At 37.7% G+C, this 12,469-nt stretch overlaps 2 protein-coding genes across 2 annotated transcripts; both read left to right on the forward strand.

Moving 5' to 3' along the window:
• Positions 1 to 207: 207 nt before the first annotated feature.
• LOC105202134 (uncharacterized protein K02A2.6-like) lies at positions 208 to 3,290 on the forward strand. Its single transcript, XM_011170522.1, has 5 exons — positions 208 to 536; positions 591 to 813; positions 980 to 1,032; positions 1,081 to 1,223; positions 2,743 to 3,290. Exons 1-5 carry the CDS (start codon positions 208 to 210, stop codon positions 3,288 to 3,290), a joined length of 1,296 nt encoding a protein of 431 aa, XP_011168824.1.
• An 881-nt stretch (positions 3,291 to 4,171) lies between these two features.
• On the forward strand, positions 4,172 to 4,954 carry LOC120358925 (uncharacterized protein K02A2.6-like). Its single transcript, XM_039454808.1, has one exon. It carries the CDS (start codon positions 4,172 to 4,174, stop codon positions 4,952 to 4,954), a length of 783 nt encoding a protein of 260 aa, XP_039310742.1.
• Positions 4,955 to 12,469: the final 7,515 nt, after the last annotated feature.

A 12,469-nucleotide genomic window follows, 5' to 3' on the forward strand; every position in this document is an offset into this window, starting at 1 on the left:
TATACGTGAATCGACTGCTCTTGTGCATAAAGAAATACTTTATTATGTAATAAGTACAGTGATACTTTTCAAAAGGCGGGAGACGACTTTAGTAAGAGAGCGTATACGCAAGACAAAGAAAAGAAAAGAGGGCGTACTACGTGACTACCAAATGTGACGTTAGATCGCGCTATCCTTAACAAGATCAACTGAGGTATCAAAATCACAATGCCTACAAACGCAGGGCAGGAAATAGCAGTTACAACTGCAATACCAAATTTATTTACGACAAAAGCATTCGATGCGAATGTCACCATGTGGCGCAGGTGGTTGCAGAGATTACTCGGGGCATTCAAGATTTTTAACATTACGGGTGATGCAAGAGTGCCATATTTATTACATTATGTGGACTCTGCAGCGTTCGATATCCTATGCGATCGGCTAGATCCGAAGGATCTATTCAAACAAACATTCGAGCTGCTGACGGCTAAGCTGGAAGAATTCTACGCCCTACCCCCGTTGGAAATTGCGGAGAATTTTAAATTCCACCAACGAAGGTAAGTGGAAGGAAAGACGGTGCAACAGTTTGCAGCAGCATTGCACAAATTAAGCATACACTGCAAGTTTGGAGATTACTTAAAGACGGCTTTACGCAACCAATTGATATTCGGCCTGGCGAGCAAAAAGACGCAAACCCGGTTACTGGAGAAGAAGGACCTGACGTACGACAAAGCTCTCAAAATTGCAACAACGATGGAGCTATCAGAAAAAGGTTCGGAATCGTTACAGGAGGCGTTGGTAAGGAACGCCATTTCCGTGGACTCCTACAATCGGGTAAGAAGTCGACGCGGAAGGCGCCTGGTGGGAAGTACACAAAGCCGGGTAGCAAGAAAACTGCGTTTAATAATAATAATAATAATTACTCTAAGAATGCAACAAATACGGGAAAAAAATTTAATGTTAATGTTAAGGCGAATATACAAAATATACAATGTTACAGATGCGGCAAAGCTCATTTAGCTTCACAATGTACCCTCAACCAGGAGATACGCTGTACAAGTTGTGGTGTAAAAAGACATTTGAAACGTGTTTGCTTTAAAGAAAAAGAACAAACGAACTGGAGGAGGTTCTCTCTTTAGAACAACAGCAATACAGAGACAAATTTACAAGTACGTTGAACGTGGATGGAAAACTAGTCCAATTCGAAGTAGATAGCGGTTCGGGAGTCACCGTAATGAGTGAAAGTAATGTACATGCACCAGCATAAATGGTCTCTCCACGCTGACGCTCGGCTGCCGCACACACGCGAGCTACGCGAGGCGCACACGTACGTGTTTTGTGGCAGCGCGGCGGAGGTCGGGGTGCCGGCAGAAAGTAGTGGGGAGCGTTTCGATATCGCATCTTCCTCGCTCGACGCTGGATCGAGAGAGAAGACACGGAATCGAGGCGTTCAAGAAACTGACAGAAATGGTATCCCTTACGGCCGGTATACGGGATACCGCGGTTCGCCGCGCGCTGTTGTAATTTTTAATTGCATAAAGAAATTTACTCGAATACGAGTATTTGTTTGAAAAATAATGTAAATAGAATTACGATTTCTAATAATAAATTAAAATTATGTCATCGCGGCAATACAGCACTTATACGAAGAAAAAAATTTTCTTCATCTAAGCAAATTATGTCTGTTTAAGATCATAAATTTTTCCAAGAAGATTTTATATTGTTGCTTATATATGAAACAATGAATTGTTGAGTTGACATTTAATTTTTTTCTGTACAGTAATAAATTAAAATTATGTCATCACAATTATGTCATATATTTTAGCTTCAATTTGTGGGACTATTACTTTACATAGAGACATAATTTTAATTAATTAATGAATGTAAATCTCTTTACTTACTTATTAAAATAATCTGTATTAGAAAATAATTTTAATTCAATTAATTTATAGATATGTTAATATTATCGGGTAAGCCAGTTTACTTTGTAATAGAGGCAAAACAATACTCGGAGAAGCGACTTCTTCATACTTTGACGTTACAAATTACTGTGTACGAAATTTAAGAAAAATCAGACGTTTATTCGGCTCCTCTCTCAGAGTATTGTTTTATGCCAATTATAGTAATTACAGTACAAAAAAAAATTAAATGTCAACTCAACAATTCATTGTTTCATATGTAAGCAACAATATAAAATCTTCTTGAAAAAATTTATGATCTTAAACAGACATAATTTGCTTAGATGAAGAAAATTTTTTTCTTCGTGTAAGTGCTGTATTGCCGCGATGACATAATTTTAATTTATTATTAAAAATCGTAATTCTATTTACATTATTTTTCAAACAAATACTCGTACCCGAGTAATTTCTTTATGCAATTAAAAATTACAACAGCGCGCGGCGAACCGCGGTATCCCGTATACCGGCCGTATAGGCGCAAGGGATACCATTTCTGTCAGTTTCTCGAACGCCTCGATTCCGTGTCTTCTCTCTCGATCCAGCGTCGAGCGAGGAAGATGTGGTATCGAAACGCCCCCCTACTACTTTCTGCCGACACCCCGACCTCCGCCACGCTGCCACGAAACACGTACGTGCGCGCCTTGCGTAGCTCGCGTGTGTGCGGCAACCGAGCGTCAGCGCGGAGAGACACCATTTATGTCGGTTCGTGTACATGCCCTGTTTCCAAACTCAGTCATACATCCAACCGATTTAAATCTACTTGCGTATTGTAAAACGTAAGTTCAGATAAAAGGTTATGTTACAGTATTAGTAAAGTGTAATCGAATTCAAAAGAAACTAAATATTTATATTTCGGAAATTGAACGAAAACCTTTATTAGGCAGGGAATGGATCCGTCAATTAAAAGCGTCGGGAGGTGTATACGATTTTCTGGAGTGCAGTGCATTAGAAATAGATAACCGTGGAAATAACCATACAAAATTGAAATGCATTCTAGAAAAATACGAAGAATTAGGATCGGATACGTGGACGAAAATAGTAGGGGTACAGGCTAATCTTACGTTACGACCAAATGTTAAACCCATATTTCTGAAAGCGCGGTCAGTTCCTTTTAAATTGACTCCATTAGTCGATAAAGCAATAGGCGCATTGGTTAAAGTGGGAGTGTTAACTAAAACGGAAACAGCCGAGTGGGCGATGCCTATCGTGCCCATTCTAAAAGCAGATGGAACGGTACAGATCTGCGGCGATTATAAATCCACCGTGAATCCGCAATTGATGGTAGACAACCACCCGTTACCAACTACGGATGATTTATTTGTGAAATTATTGGGTGGCAAAAGATTCTCATAGATCTACGGCAAGCGTACTTACAACTGGAGATGAATTCAGAGAGTAGCAAGGTATTAACCTTAAATACGCATAAAGGACTATTTTTAGTAAATAGATTAATGTATGGAATCGCATCGGCTCCTGCAATATGGCAGAGAACGATCGAACAAATTTTACAGGGCATGCCCGGAGTAACGGTATTTCTCGATGATATCGTGATTACCGGGCGAAACGGATCACGTACATTTGCAGCTCTTAGAAATTGTTTTACATAGATTACAAGATCGCAACATAAGAATAAACTTAAGAAAATCAACGTTTTTTGCAGAAAACGTGAAATATTGCGGATACATATTGTCGGAGAAAAGAATACAAAAAGATAGGTCAAAAATGGAGGCAATTGTAAAAATGCCGCGTCCGCGAAATGTGGCCGAAATTCGTATATTCATAGGAATGATAAATTACTATAGCAGATTTATACAAAATCTGAGTCCTACCTTACAGCCGTTGAATAAATTACTACATAAAAATACAGCATTTAGTTGGGTTACAGCCCAAGAGAAAGCTTTTAAGAAAGCTAAGGAAGCGTTTCTAGGAGAGGAAATCCTAGCGCATTACAATCCAAAATTACCATTAATATTAGCCACGGACGCGAGTAAATACGGAGTAGGGGCGGTATTATCTCAACCACATCAGGACGGTGCAGAAAGAGTTCTTCAATACGCGTCACAAACCCTATCTAGTACACAGCAAAAATACGCGCAAATTGACAAGAAAGCCTAGTTTTCGGGGTGAAACGATTTCATCAGTATTTATACGGGAATAAATTCACACTACTTACAAACAATAAACCTTTAGTTCAAATATTTGCACCTTCAAAGAAATTACCGGTGTACAGTGCTATGCGTATGCAGCATTACGCTATATTTTTACAAGGGTTTCAATACAACATTAAGTACAGGAAATCTTCAGATCATAGTAATGCTGATTATTTATCGCGATTACCCATATCAGGGCATATGTTACAACAGGATGTGGTGGACGCATTTCAATTAAGTATAGTAGAAACATTGCTTGTTACGGCAGAGAGAATCGCGAGGGAAACAGAAAAAGATTCAGGTTTACAATCCTTATTACACGCACTGCAATCCGGAGAACGTTTACAATCCTCAGAACGTTTTAATTTAGATCAGAAAGAATTCAGTCTTCAAAACAATGTAATACTACGCGGGCACAGAGTAGTAATCCCGCAAGCGTTACGCACATTGATATTAAAAGAATTACACGTAGGGCATTTCGGGATAAACCGAATGAAAACATTAGCGAGAGGTTACTGTTGGTGGCCTGAAATAGATGAAAATATACAAATGTTAATGGAGAACTGCGCTCCATGCAATGCAAACAAAAATAATCCGCCTAAAGAGAAGCAACATTTTTGGGAACCGTCTACAGGCCCAATGCATAGAGTACACGCGGATTTTACGGGACCATTTTTAGGACATTGGTTTTTCGTACTAGTGGCCGGTTTCGACGCTTATTCGAAGAGGTCCGCATATTTAAAAACATTACGGCAGAAACAGTTGTTAGCAAATGCAAGGAAATTTTTGCGTCGTATGGTGTACCGCAAGTATTTGTTACAGATAATGGTAGAACTTTTACGTTGGCGAAATTTACAAGATTTTTAGAACGCAATGGCGTTAAGTTCAAATACACTGCTCCTTACAATCCTGCTACAAATGGTCAAGCAGAGCGCTTTATACGGACGTTGAAAAATGCGTTACGTCGTTCCGGAGCGAACGGAACTAATGTAAAAGAGAAATTAAGTCACATTCTACTACAATATAGATGTACGCCGCATACAGCGACGAACGTGTCGCCTGCGGAATTATTTTTAGGTCGTAAGCTATGTACACCCAAGGACTTCGATTCTGTCCATGGGGAAATTTTCCAAACTGAGAAGTCACTACTTTCTACATACTCGCAGTTCGTGATTAATGAAACGACTATATTTATTGGTCGTTAATCATGAACTGTAAGTATGTAGGAAGATAGCGACTTCTCAGTTTGGAAAATTTCCCCATGGACAGAATCAAAGTCCTTGGGCGTAAAATACGCCGATAATACAAATAGAAATAAGGAACTACAAAACGTTTCAAATGATGTCCCAAAGCACCCACAGCTGTCGTTTAAGACGCCGGAAAAAGCACAGGAGGACGTAAGCGTACGCCTTTAAGAAATTCAAGTATCGGCTAGCAGCCTGCGAGGTGAGCCAGAACAGAGAGAGATGCGGAAATCGAATAGGAAACGACAACCTCCTGATTTCTATGGGAAGGTTTAAAAGTCAGGCATACCTTTTGTTTCATTAGAGAAAAGAGGGTGTTAGGATATCCGGCATTGCGCGCCGTTAGTAAATAGGAATAGGAACGCTAGAGGCGTGACCGAAGCTCGCCAGAGCGCTACGGGCGGCTTTTGTATCCGCGGTGGGACGACTTCCGTTACGCGTGTCGCGAAGAATCGCACATGTAGAAGGTGAGGAAATACATTTAGAATTTGATAAGAATAAATACGCTGTGCCTGTCACTGAACCCCTCCTCGGGCCCACGGAAGCATAACAATTACACCATAGATATTCATCAATACTCAATTCTGTACCTCATTCAATGGATTGTAATCGTAGATTTTTTTTTGCCGATGATCCTCATTTTTTAAAAAATCTAAGAGCCGCCATTATTAATAACAAACTCATAAGTAGATGTACAGGGCCGATTCTAACTCAATTTGGGGTGGGGGAAGTCACGTGACACGGGGGGAAGAGTGGGGAGGGGGAGAGCCCCCCCCCTTATTAATTAAATTAATTAAATTTATATTAATTTTATATCAAACTATTGATTAAATTAATTATATTTATATTAATTTTATATCAAACTATTAATTAAAATAATTTTTATATCAGATTATTAATTAAAATAATTTTTTTATATCAAATTAATAATTAAAATAATTTTTTTTTTCAAATTGTTATTTGCTAAACTAATTTTTAATAAATTAATATAAATTTTTATTATGTTTATATTAGGTTAATATTAACCTAATATCAATTTAATATAAATTTTATATTAATTTATTAAAAATTAGTTTAGCAAATAACAATTATTTGGGAATAAACGTATCGCTCTCCCTCCCTTTTTTGTGTGCGTTCTCACTCGCATACGTTACAGCTATTGTACATTCTTTTCTCTTTCTCTCGCCCGCACACATTGTTCTCGCTTGAATATGGTGTGACTAATGCTTTATCTTTTAAGGGACAATAGTTGAATAGGAAAAGACAATATTGAAGACATCGTTACAAAATTTCAATTTTTTCTTATTTATTTGTCATGTAATGCATCATGTACAATATTATCTAAAGCGTAAGCTAACATTTCACATTCTAAAAGCGAAGTTTTATCATATTTTTCTCGCAAAAGTTTTGCCGCATCGCATTTATTATTAACATAATTTTGGCGTAAAAGGGATACAAAATGTTTATATTTTTCGCTCACTGTATATGTATATTGATATAAAGAGTAATATATATGCTCGACGCATTGTTCGAGCTCAAACAGAAAAAGTACAGTTTTTGGTTTCAAATACATGCAAGTATCGCGTAATGTTAATTTAACAATATTTTCATTACGCAGTTTAATGAGTTGCACAATAAGATCTTGAATCGGTAATGCTGAGGAAGGCGAAGTCGACTGCACGAGTCGCTCAATGTCCGTACGTTTCTGGAACAGTGCTGTCCACGTTGCATGAGCCAGAATTATTTGATTGCCTCGGTTGTCACCAATAAGTATCTCCACAAACGATGTTGGTCCTACGCTGATTCCAATGTCGAGATATTTATACGCTGTGGACGTCAATGCCAATCTCCTCCCCAAAATGTGAGGCGTATACCGTGACAATGTTCTGTAAATAAAAAAATATGGATAAGTTAGTTGCAAAAACGGAAACAAAATATAAAAAATGTATAAAAATTATAAATACTTACACTTTTTCACATTTCGTCCTGTTGAAGCTGAACGTAGTAGTCCATCTTCTTCTCGTATATATTTTTTTCTGAGAGTTTTCAACTGTTCACTGAGCGACTGATGCGGTAGAGTTTTCTTGCTTCCTTTTTATTACGTAATCCCCTCCTTTATTTTATAATCCCCTCTTCTACTTTGTAATCCCCTCCACATATTTAATAAAATAAATTTTTTTTACGACACTTCTTCGTATTTAGTACAGATTATCATAATGAAGGTCCACTGGTGAAGTTTCACTATGTCAGAAAGCTTGCAATGAATCACATGGTTGCGTGTATAAAGCTTTGAAATTGTATCATGGTCACAGTTACTATTATAATTTGATATGTCTATAAATGTATGATAATTGTATCTACCATGATGTAGGGAACAGCAAAACAATCTGTTCTTATCTTCGCTGTAGTCTCAGTGTTCCTAATTTATAGAGCTAGCAATATCACATCGTACATTCTAGAAAATTCTTAAAGTGATACCATTCAAACCTAGAAATTTCTCATAGATATTACTTATTGAAAAGAAAATCTCCAAAGAAGTTTTATTCAACTTAGTCATAAGAAGTAAAAATAATGGAAAATCTATTGTACCATTTTATCTTAAGATAAGAAATCAGCTCTTTTTAAAATTGATATGATTTATCTTTATGGGGTGCTTTTCAATGCAGACCCCCCGCAAAAACATGAAATGACATGTGAATATCTGCTTTTAAAAGAAAATTTTTGATAAAATTGTAAAAGGCAAGATAATATACTATTTCAATGGTTTTTAAAATAATATTGTATTATATCATTTTATCTTGAGATAAGAAATCAGCTCTTTTTAAAATTGATATGATTTATCTTTATGGGGTGCTTTTCAATGCAGACCCCCCACAAAAACATGAAATGACATGTGAATATCTGCTTTTAAAAGAAAATTTTTGATAAAATTGTAAAAGGCAAGATAATATACTATTTCAATGGTTTTTAAAATAATATTGTATTATATCATTTTATCTTGAGATAAGAAATCAGCTCTTTTCCAAGATTAACATAACTTATTTTTATGGGTTACTTTTCTATGCAGACCCTACTATAAAACATATAATGATATATGACTATCTCTTAAAATTAATAAAAGTTGAAAAAGATTTGTTCCGTGTCGAATGTTATCTTTCTGAAAAACATTGAATTTATTTTATCTTGACAACGTCAAGATGAGTCATACATTTTTTCAAAAGTGTGTACTTTAATTGTCCTAACTCAGTATAAAACTGAGAAGTCTGAGCTACTCTCGGTCAGTTTTGAGTTGAAAGTTCAGTGAAAAGTTCAGCAAGAAGTTTCATCAGAAGATCAGTAAGAAGTTTTGTGAGAAGTTCTATAAGAAAAAGATTTCAAATGTTAGTTTTCCTTTTTTTTTCCTCACAAAGATGGAACAAGAAGAAAATATAGTGCTGCAAGAGGAAATAGAAGATGAATTAATGGATGATTTTGATGAAGATTTTGACGAAGATTTTGAAGTAGAAGAAGAAGAAGATTTCAACCACGTTCTTTCTGACGATTCCAATTATGAAAGTGATACTGATGAAGAAACGTTTGACAAACAGCTTCAAGGAGGAAAGTTTCAAGATTTCAAACAGACAGAGATAAACACCTTTGATGACTCTAAAAAAATGTGCGTGATATATATTTTTTTCATCGAGAGAGACTACCCAATTCATAAATACTGCTCCAAATGTGTAGTAAGTTTGCGTGCAGAATTTGAAGGTGCCTGTGCTGTTCGTAGACACAGGATTCGCAAAGTTGCAGATATTCGCAAAAGATATTGTACAGAATGTGAAACCCGTTGTACCAAATTATGCCATGTAATTTGTGCTACATTTGTACAAATTGAACTATTTAAAAATTATATATTTATCAGTGTTTATTTTTTTTTCGTTTGTGTTTTTTTCTCCGATTTATTAAAAAATGGAGCATCTCGAACAAATGGAACTTCAATTATTGGAGCAGTGCCGTGCTATTACTACCTTGGTGCAGTTTTTTGCGTGGCTGCAACGATGTGAAGAGTGCATCGAGCAGCTCGAAGAACTTAGTCGTGCTAAGCGTCCTCGGCTCACCGTTGGACAAGGACAATCTGTGGTAGCGAGGATCGCGCGACTCGCGGGTGAAAAGACTTTGTTAGAGAGACGTTTTGTGCACGTTGGTGATTACGCGAGCACTAGTGATAACGTGGAAAGACTCGTTTGGCGAGAAATTGATACCGCGTTTAAGAATCGTGTTCTGACCGGTGCGGTAATTAATTCTAAACACATTGAACCGCGTCAGTTTCTTGAAGATGCGCGGGAAATTGTGATCGAGCGAGTTGGGGATGCTATACGAGAACATAATAGTGTAAAAGTGAACACCGTGTTCAACGGTGAGTTTACGAACATTCGTGGTGAACGTGACAATAAAAATGTTGCCACTAAAAACTGTGAACTTTATCGCACTTCAAATCTGCACGAGTGGTACGAGCAACACGTCATTGAAGTCACGTTAGCGATGATCGATGAGTTCCAGGAACGTGATAGCGGATGGAAATTGTTGCGAATCTTAAATTTGATGGTGAACATAAACAAGCATAATCCCATGCACGCGGGGTGTGACATCACATTACCACGTGAAATAATGCTGAAACGAGCAGTGATCAACGTGAAATCTAAAGACAATGCGTGTTTTGCGTGGCCAGTCGTGGCTGCTCTGCATCCAGTCGAACGTAATACGGACCGAACATCTTCTTATCCACATTACACCACAGTACTTCACTTCAACGGCATAGAGTTTCCAGTGGCGCTAAAAGACATTGCAAAATTTGAACGTCTGAACAGTGTCTCGATCAACGTGTACATTGTCGAAAAGGAAGGAAAGAGTTTAAGCGTTCTTCCGATACAGCTCACCAGCGACAAGAAGGAGAGGCATATCAACTTGCTGTACGTGCAAGATCCACGAAACGATAATCTCGGCCACTATGCATGGACCAAAAATCTGTCACGCCTCGTGGGCTCACAATTAAGCAAGAAGCAGCATAAAAAATACATTTGCGATCGGTAAGTATAATCATAAGAAGAAAGGCATATTTTTTGTGTACAAAAAAAATATTTTAAAAATATTTAAAAATTGTTTCTTTATTTTTTTCACAGATGTCTGCACTACTTTAGTTCCTGTGAAATATTGGAGGCTCACACAGTGGACTGCAAAAAAATGAATAACTGCGCCATCCGACTGCCGAACGAGGAGGACAAGTGGCTTGAATTTAGTAACTATCGCAACAAGGAGCGCTTACCATTCATCGTGTACGCGGATTTGGAGTGTGTTCTGCGCAAGATGGATCCAGATAAAGAGGCGTCGTATCAGCATCACGAGGTATTCAGTGTAGCATATTACGTGAAATGCTCGTATGACGATGCGTTATCATTTTATCGGTTTCGTCGTGGTAAAGATTGCGTTGCGTGGTTCATTAATGAATTAAAAAACTTAGCACATAATGTAAATAATATTTTATCGACTAATGTCCCCATGGAATTAACACGAGACGATTGGGCAACACATAACAGCACCACGCACTGTCATGTTTGCGAAAAACCGTTTGCGCTGAACGACACGCGGGTACGCGATCATTGTCACCCGGTCGTTACCGTGGCCCTGCCCATTCAAACTGTAACTTAAATTATAAAAATTCACATTGCATTCCCGTAGTTTTTCACAATTTAGCTGGTTACGATGCTCATTTTATTATTAAAGAAATTGCTACCGCGTTCGAAGGCAGGATCGATTTGCTGCCTATAACAAAAGAAAAATATATTTCTTTTACTAAACATTTTAAAAGCACCGAGAATAAAAAAAATAAGACAGGCATAAAATTAAGATTTATTGATTCATACAAATTTCTCGCTTCTAGTCTTGATAAATTAGCATCATTTCTAAACAAAAATAAACTACGGATAATGCAACGTGAATATTATAATTTATCCGCAGCAAATTTTGATTTACTAATGCGAAAAGGCGTCTTCCCATATGAATACGTTGATTGTTTTGAAAAATTAGAGGAGATCGAATTACCACCGCGCGATTCATTTTTCAGTACATTAACAGGCGAAATGGTGTCGGAAAACGATTATGCACACGCCATTAACGTGTGGCAGCGGTTCTCCATCCAAACGCTCGGAGACTATAGCGATTTATATTTGAAAACCGATGTATTGTTATTGGCCGATATTTTTGAGAACTTTCGCGACAGTTGCGTTACCAGTTACGGACTCGATCCTGCATATTATTACACATTGCCCGGTTATACGTGGGATGCAATGTTGAAATATACTCAAATAAAATTTGAACTACTGACGGACATTGATATGGTATTATTTATCGAGCGCGGTATACGTGGTGGTCTAAGTCAATGTTCCAATAGATACGCACAGGCCAATAACAAGTACATGTGTTCGTATGACCTATCGAAACCGTCGTCGTATCTAATGTACTATGATGTTAATAATTTATATGGTTGGGCAATGTGTCAACCATTGCCCTACGATGAATTTCGATGGGTCAAAAACGCTGAGAACTTTGACGCGAGCGCAATCGCTCCGGATTCACCTATGGGTTATATTCTCGAGGTGGACTTGGAGTATCCGCAACATCTCCATGACATGCACGCCGATCTACCGTTCTGTCCGACGCGTGATAAGCCGCCCGGAAAGCGGCAGGATAAACTTCTAGCGACGGTTTATGACAAAAAGCGTTATGTCATCCATTACCGCAACTTGCAGCAGTGCACGCGCCACGGTCTTCGCGTAACAAAAATTCACCGCGTACAACAATTTACGCAATCTCCATGGCTTCGCAATTACATTCAGCTAAATACAGATTTTAGAACTCGTGCAAATAATGAATTTGAGAAAAATTTGTATAAATTAATGAATAATGCGGTATTCGGTAAAACTATGGAGAATGTGCGTAACCACGTCAATGTAAAATTATTAACTAAATGGGATGGACGGTACGGTGCGGAGACAATAATCGCGAAACCAAATTTTCACAGTCGTAGCGTCTTTTCGGAGAATCTGGTCGCAATCGAATTGCGTAAACTCGAGGTGAAGTTCAACAAGCCAATTTATGTGGG

Source organism: Solenopsis invicta, chromosome 11, assembly GCF_016802725.1.
Source record: "Solenopsis invicta isolate M01_SB chromosome 11, UNIL_Sinv_3.0, whole genome shotgun sequence".
Classification (NCBI taxonomy): domain Eukaryota; kingdom Metazoa; phylum Arthropoda; class Insecta; order Hymenoptera; family Formicidae; genus Solenopsis; species Solenopsis invicta.

Bases quoted from the DNA above. Each gene is read 5' to 3' on its own strand.
- LOC105202134 (XM_011170522.1), top strand. From the start codon at position 208: ATGCCTACAAACGCAGGGCAGGAAATAGCAGTTACAACTGCAATACCA. The intron at 537-590 runs GTAAGTGGAAGG...GCACAAATTAAG, and splicing joins TTTAAATTCCACCAACGAAG to CATACACTGCAAGTTTGGAG. The intron at 1,224-2,742 runs GTAATGTACATG...GTTATGTTACAG, and splicing joins AGTCACCGTAATGAGTGAAA to TATTAGTAAAGTGTAATCGA.
- LOC120358925 (XM_039454808.1), top strand. From the start codon at position 4,172: ATGCGTATGCAGCATTACGCTATATTTTTACAAGGGTTTCAATACAAC.